At 46.1% G+C, this 22604-nt stretch overlaps 1 protein-coding gene across 5 annotated transcripts in view; it reads left to right on the top strand.

Moving 5' to 3' along the window:
* The window catches only part of ZNF592 (zinc finger protein 592), a 54154-nt gene extending 42151 nt beyond the window's left edge, over positions 1–12003 (top strand). For all 5 annotated transcript variants that reach the window (XM_054531788.2, XM_024232284.3, XM_024232285.3 and 2 more), the window contains 6 exons: positions 6572–6748; positions 7018–7177; positions 7291–7578; positions 7807–7919; positions 8549–8684; positions 10568–12003. In XM_054531788.2, the coding sequence (XP_054387763.1) occupies positions 6572–6748; positions 7018–7177; positions 7291–7578; positions 7807–7919; positions 8549–8684; positions 10568–11098 (1405 nt within the window). In that variant the 3' untranslated portion in view covers positions 11099–12003. The remainder of the gene's footprint in view (positions 1–6571; positions 6749–7017; positions 7178–7290; positions 7579–7806; positions 7920–8548; positions 8685–10567) is intronic.
* The last annotated feature ends 10601 nt before the right edge of the window (positions 12004–22604 follow it).

Raw genomic sequence — 22604 nt, 5'->3', positions numbered from 1 at the left:
CAGGTTTTAACAAATGGGGCTGCAAGATGCCAAACTCAAAGGGCTTTAGTATCATTCTTTTTGTTAATTTTTGTCAGTTTGTGGCAAAATGGGCAAAACCTGAGACTGGAAAAAAGGATCAGCCTCTTGGTAAAACCAAGAAAACTCTTATTTTAAATGGAATCTCCTCCTTTGTGTCAAACATAAGCAAGAAGTCATTTTCAGGGAAAAGATCAAAGTGAGGGAAAAAACTTCCCTCTAGAGCTCATTGATCTGTAATTTGTTTTCTGCTCTTTGGCATTAAATTTTTTTTTGGTTTTAGTTCATTTGACTTTTTTGTGTGTACTTATTATTGTCTTTAGCATTGTGTTAGACACTCAGGATACAAAAATGATTAAGACACAGCCCTTGCCCTGGTAGGTTACAAACATAAGAACATAAGTAATTATAACTCAGAGTGCTAAGTCCCACAATAGAGAAATGGTCAGGAAAGCTTCCTAAAGGAGATACTAGATTTTCAGGCAAAAGAAGGGGAAACCATACCTGGCAAGCGCCTGACCAGGAATAACAGCATACACAAAAGAGGTGTCAGGAATGATGAGTATGGTTGTATAGAGGAATGTCAGGATGAATTGTGGGAGTGGGGAGAAATGAGACTAGGGAGTTGGCAGAGGCCAGACCGTGCAAGACCTTGTATTTCTTGGCAGACATTTGGACTTTATCCAATGGACAGTGAGGAGCTACAGAAATATTTGCAGCAGGGGAGTGATTTGGCTAGTATATTTTAGAAAGATCATTCTGGGAAGCGAACACATGTATTAGTGAGGAGAGAGACTGAAGACTTCTTGAAAGGCAAGTATGATGGTCTAAATGAGATGCTGAGGGCTTCACTGAAGGCATGATCGTGGGAATGGAGAGAAGGTAGATTTGAGAGGGGTTTAGGAAGAAGCATCAAGATTTGACAATAGCTTTTATATGGAATGAGGGATGAGGAGTTTGGCAGAGGTGAGGCTAGGCCATGCAAGACCTTATATTTCTTGGCAGGCATTTGGACATTTTCCAGTGGACATTGAGGAGCTACAGAAGGATTTGCAGCAGGGCAGTAATCTGGCTAGTATGTTTTAGAAAGATCATTCTGGGAAGCTAACACGTATATTAAAGTTTTGCAGTGACTCCCGCATTTCTGTCTTGGGGTAAACATTTTATTTTTATATTTTTTTGAGACAGGGTCTCACTGTCACCCAGGCTGGAGGGCAGTGGTGTGATCGTGGCTCACTGCAGCCTTGACCTCCCGAGCTCAGGTGATCCTCCCATCTCGGCCTCCCAGGTAGCTGGGACTATAGGCACGCACCACCATGCCTGGCTAACTTTTTGTGCTTTTTGTAGAGACAGGGTTTCACCATGTTGCCCAGGCTGGTCGCATAACTCCTGGGCTCAAGCGATCCTCCCACCTCAACTCCCCGAAGTGTTAGGATTACAGGTGTGAGCCACCATGTCTGGCTGTTGTAAACATTTAAAAATGTAGACTGATTTCTTTTTCATCTTATGGAGGATGGAGTATCTAAAGTACATTAAAAACAAGACAAACCTAAGACAGGATTATACAAAGCACTTACCACCAAGTTGCTGAAGAGCATTGCTTGGCAGCATCCCAGGCTACATTTCAAACCAAACATCTGAATATGTTTTTACAGTATCCTGTAACACTTAAAAATACCTTTCTAGCCTTGATTTAAGTGTATGCTGCTTGTTCTAAGATCAAATCCAATCCAATAGTAATGCAATCAACACTTAAATATTTATCTTTGAATCTTGAATCCAAGAATTTTTTTTTTTTTTTTTGAAGATGGAGTCTTGCTCTGTCACCCAGGCTGGAGTGCAGTGGCAGCATCTTGGCTTACTGCAATCTCCGCCTCTCGAGTTCAAGCAATTCTCCTGCCTCAGCCTCCTGAGTAGCTGGGATTATAGGCATGCGCCACCACGCTTGGCTAATTTTTGTATTTTTAGTAGAGATGGGGTTTCACCATGATGGTCAGGCTGGTCTCAAACTCCTGACCTCAGGTGATCCACCTGGCTTGGCCTCCCAAAGTGCTGGGACTACAGGCGTGAGCCACCGCACCTGGCCCAAGAAATGTTTAATTGTATGGATGGATTAATGCTTTTTGCTTTTAATTACATATTTTCTTATGTACAAGTAAAAAGAAATGTCTCAAAAGCAGTTCAGTTTATCAAACCTTTTTGTAAGGAATGCCAGACCAAATGAATTGTGACTCAGCGAAAGGGATTACTGAAGATAGCGATATTAAAATTTTCAGTGATCTGCGGTTGAAGTCAGAAGACATACACAACACTACAGTGTTCATAACAGAGTTGTGCAATCACTACAAACAATTTTAGAGCATTTTTACTATCCAAGAAGAAACCTCATATCCACCACTTCTTTCATCCCCCTAGCCCTAGGCAATCACTAATTTACTTTCTGTCTCTCATAGCTCTTCTGGACATGTCATATAAGTGGAATTATGTAATATTATTAGCGTATTTGCAAGGTTCATCCATGTTGTAGCATATATCAGTATTTCATTCCTTATTATGGCTGAATGAGATTCCATTGTGGGGATATACCATGTTTTGTTTATCCATTTGTCAGCTGATGGACCTTTGGGTTGGTTCCACCTTTTGGCTTCATGAATAATGAATAGTATGAATAATGCTGCTGAAGAACATTCATGTACAAGTTATCATGTGGACATGTTTTCAGTTGCTTTGGATACCTAGGAGTAGAATAGCTGGGTCAAATAGTAACTCTATAGGGAGGGGAACATCACACACTGGGGCCTGTCAGGGGGTGGGGGGCTAGGGGAGGGATAGCATTAGGAGAAATACCTAATGTAGAAGATGGGTTGATGGGTGCAGCAAACCGCCATGGTACGTGTATACCTATGTAACAAACCTGCACATTCTGCACATGTATCCCCGAACTTAAAATATAATTTTAAAAGAGGAAAAAAAATAGTAACTCTGATTAACTTTTTGAGAAACTGTCAGACTATTTTCCAAAGTGACTGCACCATTTTTACATCCCCACCAGCAGTGTATCTAGGTTTTGGTTTCTGTACACCCTTGCCAACACTTGTTATTGTCTTTTTGATTGTAACCATCCTTACGGGTGTGAAATGGTATCTTGTTTCCCTGATGGTTAACGGTGTTGATCATGTGCTTATTGGACTCCATCTTTTTTTTTTTTTTTTTTTTTTGAAATAGTCTTACTCTGTTGACCAGGCTGGAGTGCAATGGCGCTATCTCAGCTCACTGCAACCTCCGCCACCCCGGGTTCAAGCACTTCTCCTGCCTCAGCCTCCTGAATAGCTGGGATTACAGACGCCCACCACCATGCCCGGCTAATTTTTGTATTTTTAGTAGAGACGGGGTTTCACCATTTTGGCCAGGCTGGTCTTGAACTCCTGACCTCAGGTGATCCACTGACCTCAGCCTCCCAAAGTGTTGGGATTACAGGCGTGAGCCACTGTTCCCGGCCCGGACTCCATCTTCTTTGGAGAAATGTCTATTCAGATCATTTGCCCACTTCTGAATTGGGTTATTTGACATAATTGAGTTGTAAGAGTTTTTTATATCTTCTGAATACAAGTTCCTTGTCAGATTTGCAAATATTTTCTCCCATTCTGTGGATGCTAGTTTTTTAAATAAATTCTCAAGATACCTATGTTCCATTTTATTGAACTCTATCTACTACAGAGTTTTACAATATTATTTTATGTTTTGTATTATTTTTGCTTTTACTTGATGATAATGTAAAAAGCCTATATATATGGTTATTTATATAAGTATATATAATTTATATGTATTTTATGTAAAATATGCATACACATATTTCAGATTTTCATAAATTATTCTGTTCTTTGTTAATAATTTGGAGAGTGGCTTATGATGTCATAAGGAAGCAAGTTTAGACTGTTTTAATGTTATTTTCTTATTTGTGATTATTAACAAAGTTAAATACTTTATGTTGTTTATTATCTTTTCTAAAACTACATATTTCACAACATATGATTCCATAATTGTCTATCTTCTCTTAAAAAACTGTGGTCAAGTGCGGTGTCATATGGTTGGCACTCTTTTCTGCACACTTTCTCATCAACTTGTAAACCCCGTTGGATTCAGTCCTTCATTGAGGGTACTTTGCATGTGTTCTTACTTTCAATGAGGTTTCTCAAAGAAATGTCTACCAGATACATAGAAGGAATTTTCAGTAGCATTCAAAAAGAATATATTTCTACTGTTTCTGCAGGAGTTTGGTCAAACGGCACAAATAAAGCCACTTAAGAGATTCTTTACACATATCAGGTGTACTTGGCCACTTTGGATGAATGTGGAATTATGTGCTTTGTTCTCATAATACTTTGTAGTGTGGAAATACTTCTGCGTGCTAGAAGTTGGTTTCAATCTTCTGTTTAGCAGGAAAGGAAAATTAAGTAAGTAGCTTGTATAGAAACCCTAATTTAAAGCATATACAAATTTAGTAATGAATGCGCTGTGGAGTTCATCACAAAAAGCTTTCTGGTTCCGTGGGCTGCTCTTCATTGCTAATTAAATTTTCAAAGGTGATTCTCTACCCCTCCCTTCCAATACACACAAGGAAGAAAAAAGATTGTTCAGGATTCTGTGGGGATTTATGTGGACTGTGAAAATGTATCACGCCTGTAATCCCAGCAATTTGGGAGGCCGAGGTCAGTGGATCACCTGAGGTCAGGAGTTCAAGACCAGCCTGGCCAACATAGTGAAACCCCGTCTCTACTAAAAATACAAAAGTAAGCCGGGTGTGGTTGCAGGCACCTGTAATCCCAGCTACTTGGGAGGCTGAGACAGGAGAATCGCTTGAACCCAGGAGGTGGAGGTTGCAGTGAGCCAAGATTTCACCACTGCACTCCAATCTGGGTGACAAAGCAAGACTCTGTCTCAAAAAAAAATAAATAAAAATAAATATATATATATATTAAAACGAAGGGTAGCATTCAGGAGTCAAATAATTCTTAAATGAAGGCATGCCTTTTATTTTAGCAAAGCAACTGCCTCTCTTTAGTGCCTGTGGGGATGTCAATATTATGAGGGCAGACAGTATTGCAACAAAAGGAAGATAAAAAGGAAGAGCAGAGAGGGAAAAGATGTTTCGTCATGTAGGGGAGACCTGTGTGTGTTCATGGGCAGGAGGAAAGACTGAACACAGGAGAGGGACTAGTAATCTTATGGATGCAGGTTGGCATGGAGGAAGGTCATATTATTCTCCGATATCGATAAAAGGAAAGGCAGTATTTATAGAGAGATGTTGTGAAGTTGAAACAAGTTCCATACGGCCTCAATTTCAGAGAAATGGTTTAAGACAATTGTTTATCTTATTTATGCATTGTAAAAAAAAAAATCCACCAAACAAACTCAGAAAATACAAATTGGTAGGGAGAAAAAGAAATGAAAAGTTATCCCCATAGTTCCACCAAGAAGACATCACAGCACTTTTGAGCTGCATGGTCCAGTAGAGTATAGTATAGTACCAGCCATTTGTGGCTACCGGGTGCTTGAAATGTGGCCAGTGCAACTAAGGAACTGAATTTTTATTTTTATTTTTTTGTTAATTTAAATAGGCACATGGCTACATGAACAGTGGAGCTTCCCCCGCTCCCCCCCAGGAAACAGGTTCTCGCTCTGTCACCCAGGCTGGAATGCAGTGGCACAATCTCGGCTTACTGTAACCTCTGCCTCCTGGGTTCAAGCAATTCTCCTGCCTCAGCCAGCTGAGTAGCTGGGATTACAGGCACGTGCCACCATGCCCACTAATTTTTGTATTTTTAGTAGAAACAGGATTTTGCCATGTCGGCCATGTCTCATCTTGAACTCCTGGCCTCATGTGATCCGCCCTCCTCGGCCTCCCCAAGTGCTAGGATTACAGGCGTGACCTACCGTGCCCGCCCCAGTGGAACTATTGACCATTCCTTCATCACAGCAAGTTCCACTGGACAACACTATAGAGTATTTCTTCCTGGGCTTTAAGGGTTGTTTTAATGTAGTTGTTGTTTTGGTGACCATAGCATTGCCTGACTGTATGTTTTGTTAAGTGGCCATCCCTGCTTACCCGTACCAGCCTGTGGGAAGGCATGGGCTTTGTGCAGCCTCCTTCGGAAATTCTTGGACTTCTGCAGTTGTCTCACACTTAAATACTGTTTATGCCATTATTGAACCATTTTCTTCCCTCTCCACTTCCACCAACTTCTCTTAGGTAGGCTCAGGTTTTTGGTTTGCAGAATATCCTCTGGCCAGTGCAGGGAAGGTTGGGGTTTCTCCCTTCTGTACAAGGCATGGCCTTGGGCTTGGGGGCCACTGTGTGGCCACATTGTGCTAGACTGTAGCAAGCAGACCCTCAGGATGTACTTGTTGAGGGTGGAAGTCCAAGTGATTGAGGGAGGGAGAAGGTGCCTGGATAGTTCTGTTCCTCTTCTCCATCCCTCCTCTTGCAGCACCACCTCTGGGTCCAGTACTCCCTCTACTCTACCCACACTCACACTACCCCCCTTCTGTCTAGGTGCATCCACTGTGGTGTCGTCCACCTGACCTTGGCCTTGCTGAAAAGCCACATCCAGGAGCGACACTGCCAGGTTTTCCACAAATGTGCATTCTGCCCCATGGCCTTCAAGACTGCCAGCAGCACTGCAGACCACAGTGCCACCCAGCACCCCACCCAGCCCCACAGACCCTCCCAGTGAGTGCAGCTCCAGGGCCAGCAGGCCCTGTGGGGCAGAGAGGAGTAGCCTGGGTGCTGTAGGGGGTGGCATAGGGATGGGTGAGGGAGCTAGGGTTAGTGGCAGAGGTGCCTGGGGTCGTACTAAGGATGTCCTGAGGCAGGGGAGCATCCACATTGGCTCAGGGTAGTGCTTTCCCAAACTTGACCCTGGTTCAGAGAGAGCAGAGATGGGTGGAGGGGCTGCGTGGTGCCTTGGCCACCTCACCCCCTGGGGCTTGTCTCATCAGGCTCATTTATAAGTGCTCCTGTGAAATGGTCTTCAACAAGAAGAGGCACATTCAGCAGCATTTTTACCAGAATGTCAGCAAGACGCAGGTGGGCGTCTTCAAGTGCCCTGAGTGCCCGCTCTTGTTCGTGCAGAAGCCGGAGTTGATGCAACACGTCAAGGTGGGATGCCTTGCGGGAGGAGGCCGGGGAGGAGGGCACATGCCTCAGGCTGGGGGTCTGACTCTGTGCATCTTTCCCCTTGCCCAGTCAGTAATCGCTCTCCCCATCCCCAGAGCACCCACGGTGTTCCCCGAAATGTGGACGAGCTGTCAAGCCTCCAGTCTTCAGCGGACACATCCTCAAGCCGCCCTGGCTCTCGAGTTCCCACTGAGCCCCCAGCCACTAGTGTGACTGCTCGGAGCAGCTCCCTGCCTTCTGGCCGCTGGGGTAGGCCTGAAGCCCACCGCAGGGTGGAAGCCAGGCCGCGGCTGAGGAACACTGGCTGGACCTGCCAGGAGTGCCAGGAGTGGGTTCCAGATCGAGAGAGCTACGTGTCCCACATGAAAAAGAGCCACGGTCGGGTAAGTGCAGCCACACAGTCATAATGCAGAGCCCAGTCCTCTGGACTTCTTTCTGTGAAGCCAGAACCTCTAGGGTTCCTGGTGCTTTGGGCTTTGGGCAGGGTGGGTACCACAGATCTTGAGGTCTTTGGGAGTATCCTCCTTTCTGCCCATGGCATCTGGAAGAAAAATGCACCCAGAACTATCTTACAGTTCTGATGCTTTGTGTGTTGCCACCTCCTTCCTTAGACATTGAAGCGGTACCCATGCCGGCAGTGCGAACAGTCCTTCCACACCCCCAACAGCCTGCGCAAACACATCCGCAACAACCATGACACAGTAAAGAAGGTCTACACCTGCGGGTGAGTCCCTGGGGATAGTAGTGAGGAGGTCTGAGGTTCAAAAGACTGTCCGTGGCACCACTGGGGCTTTTCTCTGCTGCAAGATCAGATGTCTAAGACAAGAGACAAGTGATTTCCAACTGGAAGAAATTGCAGCTAAGTCAGAAATCAGGGGCAGGTCAAAAATCAGCTTCCAGAACCTGGTAGCTCCTGAACCCTCTCTCATCACTCTCTAGCCCAGGACTGCACAGCCCATCAGTCACGAAGCACCCTGAGGTTTAAGAGGAGGGGTGGTGATGTGACCATGCACCCCTGGGGCCGAGAGGCTTTTACATCATCTGCCTATGCCTTGGGATGTACCCAGGCCCTTTCACTATGACTACTAGCCTAGCACTTGGGTCTCTGGGCAGTGACATCAGGTAGTGTTCAGTGAGATTGTGGCTGAGCGCCGGGTGTCAAGAGTGCAAGTATTCTGACGTGCTATTGTCTGCCACCTTGGCTGGCCTGCTGGCTGGGTCTCTCTGGGGGTCACAGCACCAGCCAGCCCAGGAGTCTGCTCCAGACTCCCTTCTTCCTGGCCTTGGTGTGAATAGCACTGAGGGAGCCTGCGGCCCGGGCACTTACCTGACCTCTCCGCTGTGCTTCTGCAGGTACTGCACAGAGGACAGCCCCAGCTTTCCTCGGCCCTCCCTCCTGGAGAGCCACATCAGCCTTATGCATGGCATCAGAAACCCTGATTTGAGCCAGACGTCCAAAGTCAAACCTCCGGGTGGACATTCCCCTCAGGTGAGTGTGGGCTCCCTGCCCATTGGAGCTGGCTGCTCAGTGAGGCTTGGAGCTGGAAGGGCATTAGGAAGGCTACTGTTGTGGCCATGGAACAACCAGAGTGACAGCTTCCCTCAATGTGGGTCACTCCCTAGTCCTCTGTGACCTGCCTGGCACTGGACACAAGTAGGGGATAAGGACAAAGACCCATAAGGTGGTCTGTCAGCCTTTTGTTACTGTTGCTTCCCTGTCACCATGGCCCCCTCTGTAGGGGTGTGCTGTGCTTTGTGGACATTGGTGCATTTTCACACATACCATTCTCTTTATGCTTCACAGCAGTCCTGAGGCGGGAGCACACAGGACTACCTTGTCAGATGAGGATAATGATGTTCGACCAACTCACCCCCCAACCTTCTCACTAGTTATAGGAAGAGCCAGGCCTAGAACCTTCTATCCTGGCCCCTTGCCCTATGACCTCATCCCTGTTCCATGCCCTATTCTGATTTCTGGTGAACTTTGGAGCAGCCTGGTTTTTCCTCCTCACTCCAGCCTCTCTCCATACCATGGTAGGGTGTGCTGTTCCACAGAAGGATCAGGTGTATCTGGGAAGTCCTAAGAGCTGCCTGGAGTTTCAAAGCATTCTTAAAACTTTCTTGCCTAATCAGATGGTGTCAGTGGTTGGCAAAGGCCCTTTCATGCGTAGTAGCTGGGGGTATCGATTGATGTTTTTGGCAACACCTGTCCAGTTGTAAAATGTACATCCTCCCTTCCCCCAAAATGCACATACCCTTTGATCCAGCAATTCTGCTTCTAGGATCTGTCTATTAGAGAGATCTTTTGCCTTGGGCATAAAGAAGTCTGCTAAAGGATGTTTGCTGCAGCACTGTGTGCAGTAACAAAGATGGAACTCAGCTAAATGTCTGCCGTTGGGGACTTCTCATCCCCACAGTGGGTTAGTGTGCTGCCTTTAGAAGAATGAAGCCTCTGTATGTTCTCCCATGGAAACACGCTCCAATGTATGTTGTTAAGTAAAACAAAAACAAGAAAAACACAGGGTGAAGAAAAGCATGCATATACTGGGTGCGGTGGTTCATGCCTGTAATCCCATCACTTTGGGAGGCCAAGGTGGAAGGATCACTTGAGCCTAGGAGTTTGAGACCAGCCTGGGCAACATTGGGAGACTCTGTCTCTACAATAAATAAGTAAATAAATTAGCTGGGTGTGGTGGTGTGCAGCTATAGTTCCATCTATTCAGGAGGCTGAGGTGGGAGGATCACTTAAGCTCTGAGGTCAAGACTGCACTGAGCTGTGATCACGCCACTGCACTCCAGCCTGGGTAACAAAATGAGACCCTGTCTCAAAAATGAAATGAAATAAAATAAAAAAATTAGCCGGGTTTGGTGACGTTCACTTGTAGTCCCAGCTACTCATGAGGCTGAGGTGGGAGGATCGCTTAAGCCCGGTAGGTCAAGGATGCAGTGAACTGTGATTGTGCCTCTGCACTCCAGCCTGGGCAACAGAGTGAGACCCTGCCTCAAAAATAAAAAGAAAAGTACGCATGGCATGCCATCATTTTGTAAAAGACAATAGTTTTGTTTTTGTATAGGCATAGGATACCTTTTGGAGGAGCCACAAACCGAGGTAATATGTTCTTTAGAGAGCAGGCCTGGGGAGTGGGGTAGTCTCTATACCCTTCCTATGCCTTTGGAGTATTGTGACACATGCATATGTTACATTACAAAACAAACAAACAATTGAAACAAAGCAAACATAAACCAGCGTTCAGGGCTGGGGTGACCCTGGCCTGGGTGGTGCTTTCTTTGAGTCCTTGGGCTCATGGTTATGTCTAGGGGCTCATGTCCAGGGCTTGGCCTGGACTTTTCTCATGCTGTCTCTCCTTTTAGGTGAACCATCTGAAAAGACCAGTCAGTGGAGTGGGGGACGCTCCAGGCACCAGCAATGGCGCAACTGTCTCTTCCACCAAAAGGCACAAGTCCCTTTTTCAGTGCGCAAAATGTAGTTTTGCCACAGACTCGGGGCTCGAGTTTCAGAGCCACATACCTCAGCACCAGGTGGACAGCTCCACAGCCCAATGTCTCCTCTGTGGTTTGTGCTACACCTCTGCCAGCTCCCTCAGCCGCCACCTCTTCATTGTCCACAAGGTGAGAGACCAGGAGGAGGAGGAGGAAGAGGAGGCGGTGGCAGTGGAGATGGCAGTGGAGGTGGCAGAGCCAGAGGAGGGCTCCGGGGAGGAGGTGCCCATGGAGACTAGAGAGAATGGACTGGAAGAATGTGCCGGTGAGCCTTTGTCGGCTGACCCAGAGGCGAGGAGATTGCTGGGCCCGGCCCCTGAGGACGATGGTGGCCACAGTGATCACAGTCAACCACAGGCCTCTCAGGACCAGGACAGCCACGCACTATCCCCTCAGGTGTGACCGGAGACTTTGCAGTGTGCATGGTCGGGGTGGTGCCGAAGCGTCTTCCACCTGCCGTGTGGACCGTGGAAAATAAAAGGCTCTGCCCCCGGTGTGAGTGTGGCCGGTTGTACCCTGGAGTAGTGTCTGCCCTGAGCTGCCAGTGCTGGTATACCCCAGCCCCAGGAAATGTGGGGTCGGCCAGGACCCTCACAGCTCTGAATTTGCTTCTGTTATTTATGGCTTTTTGCTGCTTCTTGGTACCCCATCTCTTGTCTGTGTCCTTCCAACCCCAGGCTGCTTATGTGGCCCAACCCCAATGCTGTCAACTAGGCTTGAACCCCACGGCGGCTGTGCTTTTCTGGGAGGTTCCCGCCTGCTGCCTTCAGCCAGGGCGCTCCTCAGAGCTCTATTTTCCTGCAGACACCAGCTCTCCTTCCTGCCTTTAGATCCTGAGAAGGAGGGAAATGAGGGGTGCTGACACAGCCCCTCTGGGAGAGCTCTGCCTAGTCTGGTTTGGCGAGGGCCCTTGATCACCTTGCCCCTCCTCCCTGTCTTCTCTGATTCTTTTCCCTCAAAATAGTCCTGAGAACTAATTGTCACACTAGCTCATCATGTCTCTGTGGGTGGGGTGGGAGAAACCTCTGCTGCACACCTCTGTTTGGAACCTGGGCAGAGCAGGAGGTAAGGCAAAGGCAGGCAGGCACCAAGAACCAGACCCCTTGAGAAGGTGCTGTGGGTGGGTCTTTGTTCTGCTGTTGTGCCTTTCCTGACAGGTGGGGTTGGGGCACACAGACATTGGAATATTTGTACTGCTCTCGTGCCATTTGAGAGGCTGCTGCCCCAGGCAGGCCAGCCCCTACTCCTCTTGGCTACACTCATGTTGCTCAGACTATATTTCAAATAAAAAATCTTCTCACCATGCAGGTAGGCTCTTGTATTCCTCTCCAAGTGAGCCTGGCCCCCACCCTGTTCCACCCAGGGGTCTTTCCCAGACTTCCCCTGTTTGTCCCATCTCTGAGGGAGGACAACACTTCCTACTGTCTAAGGAAGGCCTACTCTAGATTCTGGAGCTTGTGGTTAGGAAACCAGGAGCCCTGTACTACTTAGTTCTCTAGAGACCTTCTGAAGGGGTGAGGGGAGGGGCTCCACAATGGTCAAGGATCTCCTCCAGGATCTCCTCCAGGCTAGTGACATTGGCTTTAGGGCCTATGGAAATTTTCTGGGCACCTTCATCTTTCCTTCAGTTGATTTTCAACATAAGAGAACCCCTTACTGGTAAAAAGGGAAAAGGGGGTGGAGAAGAGGAATTTATAATTTTCTTATAGCATTCAAGAGGTTTCTTATTTCTTACAGCATCGCTACTGCCACAGAACTCAAATGTGGCAGAACTGGGATGAGACTTGGGAGACTGGCTGTCTTTTCACTGATGGTGGAGTCAGGGCCCCCCCACGCACAAGGAGCAGGCTGTGTGGAAGTGTCGTCTGACCTCTAACCCAGGTGGCATGGGGCTGCACCCAGCAGGATCTAGTGGAGTAAAGGGAAGAGGGTGCTGGCTGGGTGCTTAGAGGTCATCTTTCAAGGAGGCATTAAATATCAATTATAAATTATTAAGTCAGATAAATATGCCTGACCTTTTCACAATTGAAAAAATATATTTTTTTCCTCTATCAAATGCCAGGTTTTTAGTGGAAATGCTAATGGCAGTGGGAAAGGTTGCCTCACTTTCAGAGAGACTCTCACTGTCTGCACCCTTTTAATAATTGCTCTTCCTGGCAAGGCTGCCACCTCCCTGCCTCCCCAACTGGCAGTGGGGCAACCCAGGCCTGTTTCCAGCTACCTGCAAAGCCAGACCTAGCCCTGCCGTAGCTGTTGTCCCATGCCTAATTCTAGTTACAGGAAGCCATCCTTGTACCCTGGGTCCATTCACAGGAATAGGTTCCAGAGGAGGCTGATAGAAGAGTTTGAAATGACTGGCTGGATCCCTTCCTGCTCAGACACAGTGGTAGCTGGAGAGCAGGCAGAGATGGTAGAATTGCAGGTTTGAGCACCTGTCCTGACCCCAGATATACATCTCCTTCCTGGGAAGAACGTGAATTGGAAAATTGGTGAGCCAGTCCCTGGAAAACCTGGGTCCTGGCCTGGGTTCTGTCCTTAGCCAGCTCTTAACAAATCCCTTAACCTCACTGTCTCCTCTCCTTCACAATAGAGTTAGTAATTCCCATCCAACTGGCTTCACAGGCTTTTGTGAGCTTATGAATGTGAAAGTCTTTTCTAGTTTATAAAACACTATATGAATGTGGGGAAATCTTTACTTGACCTTAGGGCATGGAGGGTGGAGCACATCTTGTCTGCTGTTCGGACTTGGATGATGATTAGCAGTTATGAAGTGGCCCAGACACCTAGCCATTCTTTAGTAAGAGTGAAGATAGCATTTTAAGCCCTCCTTGTGTGCCTAGCGTCTTACTGAACACTTTCTGGTGATTCTCTCCTTTAATCCTCACAAAGATCTCACAGTTGTCCTCCATTTTACGGAGAAGAAAACCGAGGCTCAGAGAGGTTAAACGATGTGCAGAGGCCACCTGTAGTGATGGTGCTGAGTCAAGCCTGTCAACCACTGTGCTCCTTAGTGGCCGAGGCTGCTTTGACAGGCTGCCAGCTTGTCAGTGGTTTGCAGCCCCCCAGACATTTGCTTTCCTACTTCCCATGCAGTTGGGGTGCCCTGCCAAGTGCCAGGTTCTCTTTGGAGTCCATCTGTGCCTTGTCACCCCAAGGAGGGCCGCGAGCATCATGCCGTTGACATTTCGAAACACGTGGTATCTCTACAACCTTTCATTATCATTGGGATTTACCTTGCCATTTGAACACCATCATTTTTTGAGGACTGTCTAGAAAAGGTTGCCTAACCCTCACAGGGAGCACATAGTTCCCTCAGAGTCTAATATCTTCTGGTCTTTTCTTTTTCAAGATTTTTTTAAATGGTTGTGCTATCATTTGTCATCATCAGAAAATGCTTGCTGTAACAAGCGTTTATCTGCACGTTATGCTGCAGTGAATGCTCTACTGATCAAGTGAAACAGATAAAATCCCTTCCCTTGTAGAAACTACAACTTAATACACTCTAAGACTTGACAAATTACTTAGTATTTATTTTCCAACTGCTTTATCTCTGTAAAATGATATGCTGAATTATTATAAGCTAATTGTTGTAGAAAGAACTTTCCCCTTAACTTATGTAAACAGCCTGGTTTTAAAAAATTTAATAATTGTGGCCCAGTAAGCTCAATACTTTGCTTTCCCCAAGACTGAGGAACCTCTGTCCTGTTCACCACTGTATATTCAGCACCAGGCAGTTTCTTTTTTTTGTTTGTTTGTTTGTTTTGAAAAATTAATACATATACATGGTAAGACATTCCACAATACAAAAGGGTATACAATAAATGGTAAGGTTCCCCATGGAGGTCAGCCTCTAGTCCTCTCTCCAGAGTTAATCGCTGTTATCTATATGTTGTGTATCCTTTCAGAGCAATTCTATGCATTTACAAGTTTATAAATATGTATATTTATATATCTATTTTTAATACAAATAGTAGAATTCTATACACAGTGTTCTGAAGCTTGCTTTCTTATATAGTATTTTGGAGATTATTCCAAATTCATACATTGGGTCAGAGCAATTCTTTAAAAGTTCCTTGCATATAACAGTGATTCAAAAAGTATATGGATGAATGAGTGAATGCTGCATGAATGAATGAATCTGATTCAATTGGTAGCTACAGCTGTTCTCTCGGGGTCTGATCTGATCAAGACAGCACCTTCTAGATTCTAGAATGTGTCCTCCTGACTAAGGGGTTCAGGATACTGTTCGCCTTTTCCAACAGATGCCACCGGAGCCTTAGGAACTGGGCACAGGAAGCCTTGGGCCCCTGGAGGAAAAAGTTTCGACTAGGACGCAGGTCCCAAGTATGGGATTTTTTTTGGGTTCCTACTTAAAATGCTTTTTTCTTTATTGGAAAATGATGTAACATTTTAGAGAAAATTAAAAAGCACACATATTTATAATCTCTTCCTCCTACCATTGTAGTTGTTTTCATTTTTGCCTATCACTTTCCAATCCTTGTTCAGCACATTCGTAATTGAATTTATGGTATAATTATGATAGTAGCAGTGGTTAACATTGAACATTTCTATATGGCAGGCATTATTCTCACATTCATTTTTATTTAGCTTCACAACAATCCTGTAAGATACATAATACTACTATGCTTTTGGAGACAATAAAATTGAGGTTCAGAGTAGTTAAATGACTTCCTTAAGGCCATGGAGCTAATAAGGGGCAGAGCTGGAATTCACACTCAGGGGTGACTGACACTATACTGTCTCCGATTTTGTACTCTACTTTTCTCCACTTAATGCGGAAAATGTCCAGTACATATTTCTACGTAGCCTTTAAATCATCATTTTCTTTTCTTTCTTTCTTTTTTTTTTTTTTTTGGGGGGGGGGGGGGACGGAATCTCTCTCTGTCGCCCAGGCTGGAGTGCAGTGGCATGATCTCGGCTCACTGCAAGCTCCGCCTCCCAGGTTCACGCCATTCTCCTGCCTCAACCTCCTGAGTAGCTGGGACTACAGGCGCCCGCCACCACGCCCAGGTAGGTTTTTTTTTTGTTTTTTTTTTTTTGTATTTTTAGTAGAGACGGGGTTTCACTGTGTTAGCCAGGATGGTCTCAATCTCCTGACCTCGTGATCTGCCCGCCTGGGCCTCACAGAATGCTGGGATTACAGGCGTGAGCCACTGTGCCCAGCCTCAATCATCATTTTCAATAATTGTAATCACGTTCATCATGCCAAATCAATACAATTGACCATTTCCTGTTTAACATGTAAATTCCCTACCTCATCAGTGCAATGAAGAGTTCTGAGCATGTAGCTTCTTGCTTCTGCAGAATTATTTCCTTGGGAGTTTAGCCCTATTTTTTTCTTGAGTAAACTGGTGAGTGATAGAATGGAGAAGATCATTGTCATAATAGTAATCAGACGCCCTAGGGTGCAGTCTCATTTCTGTAAGTGACAGTCATTTGGTCTTTCCTGGCCTTAATTCTCTTATCTATCAAATGAAAGGGTTGGTTTATATCTCTGGGGATCTTGATTTTTATCTTCTCATTCTGTATACGTTCATGTCAAAATAGGCCTTCCCAAAGCCAAGAACTTGTATTTCCTCTTTTGTTTATTTTTTTATTTGTTTACTTTTGACCTAGATGCATACAAAAATGGAAAAGATCCCTCTTACTCAGCCCTTCCAGGGTAATATCACTTTTATTTGCATTTATTTGTTTTTCAGTTTGCATTAGATTTATGCTTTCTCAGATAGAGTTCTAGCTCTTTATGAGTACCTATTTTTTAAAAAATACTCTCATTGTTAATCATCCTAAGTTTTGCAGCTTTTTGAATTTTATTACTTTTTTTTTTTTTTAGAGACAGGGTCTGGCCTTGTCACCCAGGTTGGAGTGCAATGGCACAGTCATAGCTCATTGCAACCTCAAACTCCTGGGCTCAAGTGATCCTCCCACCTCAGCCTCCCAAGTAGCTGGGACTACAGGTGTGTGCCTGGCTAATTTTGTTATTATCTTTTTAGAGATGGGGTCTGGCTGTATTGTCCAGGCTGGTCTTGAACTCCTAAGTTCAAGGGATCCTCCTGCCTCAGCCTCCCAAAATGCTGGGATTACAGATATGAGCCACGGTACCTCGCAATTTTTTTTTTTTTTTGGCTTTTGTCAAGCCTTTTGAAGTTTGAACTTTGTGTACTTCATAACGTCCAAGCATCTTCAAATCCTTCTGTCACCAGGCATTTTTCATTAGGGTTCTAGGTCCAGGTGAATTCTTGAGTTGTTTCGTTGTGTCATGTATTGGCCTTTAAAAATGCTCTTATTTTGGCCCACGCCTGTAATCCCAGCACTTTGGGAGGCTGAGGCGGGCAGATGATGAGGTCGGGAGTTTGAGACCAGCCTGGCCAATATGATGAAACCCCATCTCTACTAAAAGTACAAAAATTAGCCGGGCGTGGTGGCAGGTGCCTGTAGTCCCGGCTACTCGGGAGGCTGAGGCAGGAGAATTGCTTGAACCTGGGAGGTGGAGGCTGCAGTGAGCTGAGATTGCACCATCACACTCCACCCTGGGTGACAGAGCGAGACTCCATCTCAAAAAAAAAAGAAAAGTTCTTATTTTATATATATATCTATATATACCCATTTACAGATTTAAATTGAGTTTCCAGGGCATGAATACTAAAATCAACAAATGTTTAATTGACCATAAGGAAAAGGGGTGCCGAAGGATGTGATAAAGCCATGTAAATCCATTCTAACTAGGAGAAGCTTCCATCACAATGAGTCCCCAAGTGACAGTGGATCTGCAGCACCAGCGTGTTTCATGAATGGACGTGGGATCATACATAGAGTGTTCATCCAGACCTACTAAATTGCTTTGCTTCTTGGCCTTTTGGCTGAGATCAAGTACAGACCTACCAGATCTTCTCAGACTTAATCCTGTAGGCTTTACCTCTATTCTATATGAAAATGGGGATGGTAGATGATGCATTTGATGTTTGGAGAGAGTGATTAAGCTCCTCTTCAATCTGGCATTCATTAAACTTGGAACCCCACTGATTCTAGGTCTCTCCTTTCAATTATATCACAGGGCACGCACATAATCCCTACTTTTCTGTGGGGTTTTTTAGTCTGTAGAACAATTTGCTTAGAATTTTCCCCTAAGATCCATTGTGCATAACAGAGCTGAATATTCTTGGTATCTGAACAAGAAAGTAGGTGCTGCTTTCTAAGAAGCTCTTTGCCTGTGGAGGAGGGCTTTTGATATGATTTAAAAGTGGGGAGAAGGAGAAGATGGAAAGTGGGGGTTGTCGGGGGAGGTGATGGTGGGAAAAGGGATAGAAATTTGTGGAGGGGCAGGCAGAAGAATTTGAACAGATGGAGAGTTTAGAACCTGGAAACAGTGCATTTTTTAAGACAGTGATAGAAATGGTGCTGGTGAGCTCAAAAGGGAGGTAGTGGCTTGATTCGTCAACGGCAGCACTTGGGTGAGCAGTAACTGTGGCAGCAGTTGCTGGGAGGAATTAATTTTTTTTTGAGACAGTCTCACTCTGTCACCCAGGTTGGAGTGAAGTGGTACTATCTTGGTTCACTGCAACCTCTGTCCCCCAGGTTCAAGCGATTCTCTGGCCTCAGCTTCCTCAGTAGCTGGGATTACAGGCACCCACCACCACGCCTGGCTAATTTTCGTATTTTTAGTAGAGATGGGGTTTTGCCATGTTGGCCAGGCTGGTCTCGAACTCCTGACATCAGGTGATCCACCCGCCTCAGGCTCCCAAAGTGCTAGGATTACAGGCATGAGCCACCACGCCCAGCCGGTATTAAAGTTTTTTAAAGAATGAGAAGATACAGCTGTTGAGGAAAAGGAGAGCTGAGATTCAAAGACTTCCTTAGAAAAAGACAAAGACTTGAAAGGGAGGAAAAAGACTAGTTTACCTTGCAAGAAGACCAGGAGAAGCCTGGGCTGGGAAGAGCATTTTCTAGGTTCAGTTGAAGATAGGGAGTTTATATACTGGGCCCAACCGACTAATTGCTAGCCCCTGACCACACACTTATCCTCAGATATGATTGCTTTATTTTGGGACATGTCTAGATTTGTGGCAGTCCTGGATGGAATCAGAGTAGGTGGATTGGGGAAGACACTTGGCTGTGGCAGCTCTATCGTTGAGTCCCAAATTCCCTTTCCAATCAAATGAGAATCAGGACTGACTTCTTGTTGCCAGTAATCCTTTAATTGGTGTCCATTTACCCAAGCACAGCTGTGGCCACACAGCTATCTAGTCCCTGGATAGAAGCATGCCAGAGTGGCCAGCTCATCCCAGAGCGGTAGGGCCTGGAGTGTCCACCCTCTTGGAGCAGAGGCTCAGCTGCCTGAGCTGGGAGCTGTGGCAGCTCTTGGAGGGAGGTCAGACAAGCAGCAAAGAGCCCTGCAGACCAGCTGGCAGGAAGGGCAGCTTGTAGCACAAGGCAGTAAGTTCCCACGGGAGGGCAAGATCAGCAGAAAGAACTGGGCTTTGTTGAACTCAGAGCTAAGACTTTAGAATGAGTGGAATCAAGCGAAGGAAAAATAGAGGAAACTGGAGGGATTGGATAGGTATTTGATTAATTTACCAGGCTGTTAATGACCCGCATTGAGATGTGGTTTGAGGAGCGTTGAGGACTGGAGTGGAAGCCAATGATGCTTCATAAGGAAGTTTTCAATGACCCCTGACCTCAGACCTGTGCCACAGCTTGTGGAGAAGACCACCTCAGCATGAGTCCACATAGGTGCCAAAGAAGCAAAATAAGACCTGGAAAGTCTGACCAGAATGAAGTTGATGATCATTATACTGTACTTTGCCCTAAAAAGCTCATGTGTGAAGTATGACCATTCATGGCACAGGAGTTTGAGGTGAACAATGGCAAAGTGGATGCATCCAGAGAGGAACATCTTGCATGGCCTGAGGCTCTCAGTGCCATTTTGTTCAAGGAGCTGTTGAAGGAATTTAATGTTTCATCAAGAAAAGAGGTATTTCATGACCAGCATTTTCACGTCTTTGCAGAGCTATCATATCAAAAAGGAGTCTAGACATCTGTGTGGCTCCAGAGCAAAATTTGACTCAGAATAAAAGGAAAATCTGCCTGAAAATGAAATGGGCTGCTTGGAGGAGTAGCACATTCCCACGCCCTGGAGATGTGCAGGCACAGGCTAGGGCCTCTCCACCAGGGTTGTCTAGACAGTGCTGAGGCCCTGCAGTGGCATGGAGAGGATAGAGGTGTAGGGAGTACTTAATGATGGCCCTTCCTGCCAACCGTGATCAGTCCCTGCTCCCCCCCATTTCGTCTCCTCCACACAGATGGGACCACATGTGTCTCCCCTTAGTCTCTGTCCCAAGCCTGAGGACCAGCTGTGGTCCCCAGGAGCTCCACATTAACCCTCAGGGACTGGCATCTGGCCACTGTCATTGGGTGTGCCTGGCTCTGACCTTATGTTTCAGCTCTAGTCATTGGGTTGCTTCTACCTTGTTCAGGAGGCCAATGTTTGCAACTTCATAACCCAATTCTGTTAACCCATTATTGCTCAATATTGTGACTGGCTCCCCTTGGGCTCTTTTGAGAAGTTTGGTAGTGAACTGAAAGATGGGGTTGGCAGGGTATGGTGGCTTATACCTGTAATCCCAGCACTTTGGGAGGCTGAGGCAGGGTGATCACTTGAGCCCAGGAGTTTTGAGACCAGATTGAGCAATATCGAGAGACACTGTCTTTTCAAAAAATTTAAAAAATGTATATTAACTGGGTGTTGTGGTGTGTGCCTGTAGTCCTAGCCCTTTGGGAGGCTGAGGCAGGAGGATCACTTGAGCCCAGGAGGTCAAAGCTGCAGTGAGCCATGATCACACCACTGCACTCCAGTCTGGGTGACAGAGTGAGTGACCCTGTCTCAAAAAAAAAAAAAAAAAAAAAAAAAGGTGGGTAAATATTTTAGAAGCAAACATTTGATCGTCCTCATAGGCTGTGGGGAAGGAGGGAAGGAGGCCAGGCAGGGGAGGCAGAGAGCTGTTACAGTAGGGCTGCTGAGAAGGCCAGAAGTTTGAGAGCCTTGGAAGGGAAGAAAATATAGGAAGCAGAGGTTAGTGTGATACAGGGATGATATAGACAGCCTGTCCTCCTTTAAAGTTGATGTTCTTGCCCAATGGTCTCACTTTCCCTTGTATTTTGAAGGAACAGTTGACCATCACAAGTGAGGAAGGCAAAGGGGAGATTGTAATCTTATTTGGAACAGTTGCTATAGGGAAAGGAAAAGGTCAGCTTGGGAGAATGTAAAAGGATTGCCATGCTGCCTGAGATTGGACTTAGGCTGGAAACCAGAAATGTTGGCCAACCCTGGAGCAGGAAAAAGCCCACAACCTAATTCCAGGTTAGGAACCTGCTGGGTAAATTTAGTAGAAGGTCAAGGGCAAGTGCAATGAGTTCCCTAAGGAAGGTGTAGTTGACGTTATTGTCCACTTTGCACTGTGTTCATGTGTGTATGGGGATGAGGTAGGGGTGGATAAGAGAAGTCAGCCAGGAAGGAGCTCAAGATCATAGAGGCTACAGGGGAGCTGACATTTTAGAGGTAGAGAAATTTCTGCTGGGCGTGGTGGCTCCAGCCTGTAATCCCAGCACTTTGGGAGGCCCAGGCGGGCAGATCACGAGGTCAGGAGATCGAGACCATCCTGGCTAACACGGTGAAACCCCGTCTCTACTAAAAAATACAAAAAAATTAGCCGGGCGTGGTGGCGGGCACCTGTAATCCCAGCTACTGAGGAGGCTGAGGCAGGAGAATGGCGTGAACCTGGGAGGCGGAGCTTGCAGTGAGCTGAGATTGCGCCACTGCACTCCAGCCTGGGCGACAGAGCAAGACTGTCTCAAAAAAAAAAAAAAAAAAAAAAATTAAAAAAAAAATCGAGAAATTTCTGGTGACAAGGTTCAAGTGGTGGGCATTTGATTGAGATGTGTAAGGTAAGTGAGGGTGAAGTTCTTTGTGAAGACAAGGTCACTGGACCTCTGCCAGGGTGTTGGCTGTCATCAGAGAGGCTAGGATGATGGCAACGGACCACAGCCTGCCATGGTTGCAGTTAATGTGAGGTGACCATTGTTTTTCATCAGTTCAGGTGAATGGTCATGAGGAATGTGATGGCTAATAATATTGGGGTTAAGGATTGGGTAATGCATGCCATGGGCAATGCTTCAAAGGAGGATGGATTGTCTCCTTTGAGTTTTGTTAGCATTGGAAGAGAGGGGGCTGGGTAGGAAGGGGAAGGGACGGAACTAAATTGAAATAAAAGGCATGTTCAAACTCATTCAGACCTTGTTCAGAGGGCCTGATGTAGTGGGATCTAAGCGTCCTGGGAGATTCCGCCATTCTCTAACAGGGAGTAGCTTCCTTTATTGCACTGAATATGTTCACTAACACAAAAACAGGCCCAAGATTTTCCTACTACAGGTACCCAGTTTATTCTGGGGCCCCAGGAAGTTCAAAATAACTGGGAGATGGGATCCTGGCACCAATAACAAATTCCTACAGCGCTTCCTCAGTACATGGCAAACACTGACTGCCTTGTACTGTGTTGCTTGCTTTGTTTGTTTGAGACAGGGTCTCTCTCTGTTACCCAGACTGGAGTTCAGTGGTGCAATCAAAGCTTACTGCAGCCTTCAACTCCTAGGCTCACGTGGTCCTCCCACCTCAGCCTCCTGAGTAGCTAGGACTACAGATGTATGGCCAGCTAATTTTTTAATTTTTTTTGTAGAGATGGGATCTCACTTTCTTGCCCAGGCTGGTCTCAAACTCCCAGACTCAAGCAATCCTCATGCCTTGGCCTCCCAAAGTGCTGGGATTACAGATGTGAGCCACTGTGCCTGGCCTGTATTATTTCCTAATGCAGAACTAAGACATGCGCTCCTCTGT

Source organism: Pongo abelii, chromosome 16 (genome assembly GCF_028885655.2).
Source record: "Pongo abelii isolate AG06213 chromosome 16, NHGRI_mPonAbe1-v2.0_pri, whole genome shotgun sequence".
NCBI classification, from domain to species: Eukaryota; Metazoa; Chordata; class Mammalia; order Primates; family Hominidae; genus Pongo; species Pongo abelii.
This window is presented reverse-complemented; position numbering and strand designations above follow the sequence as displayed.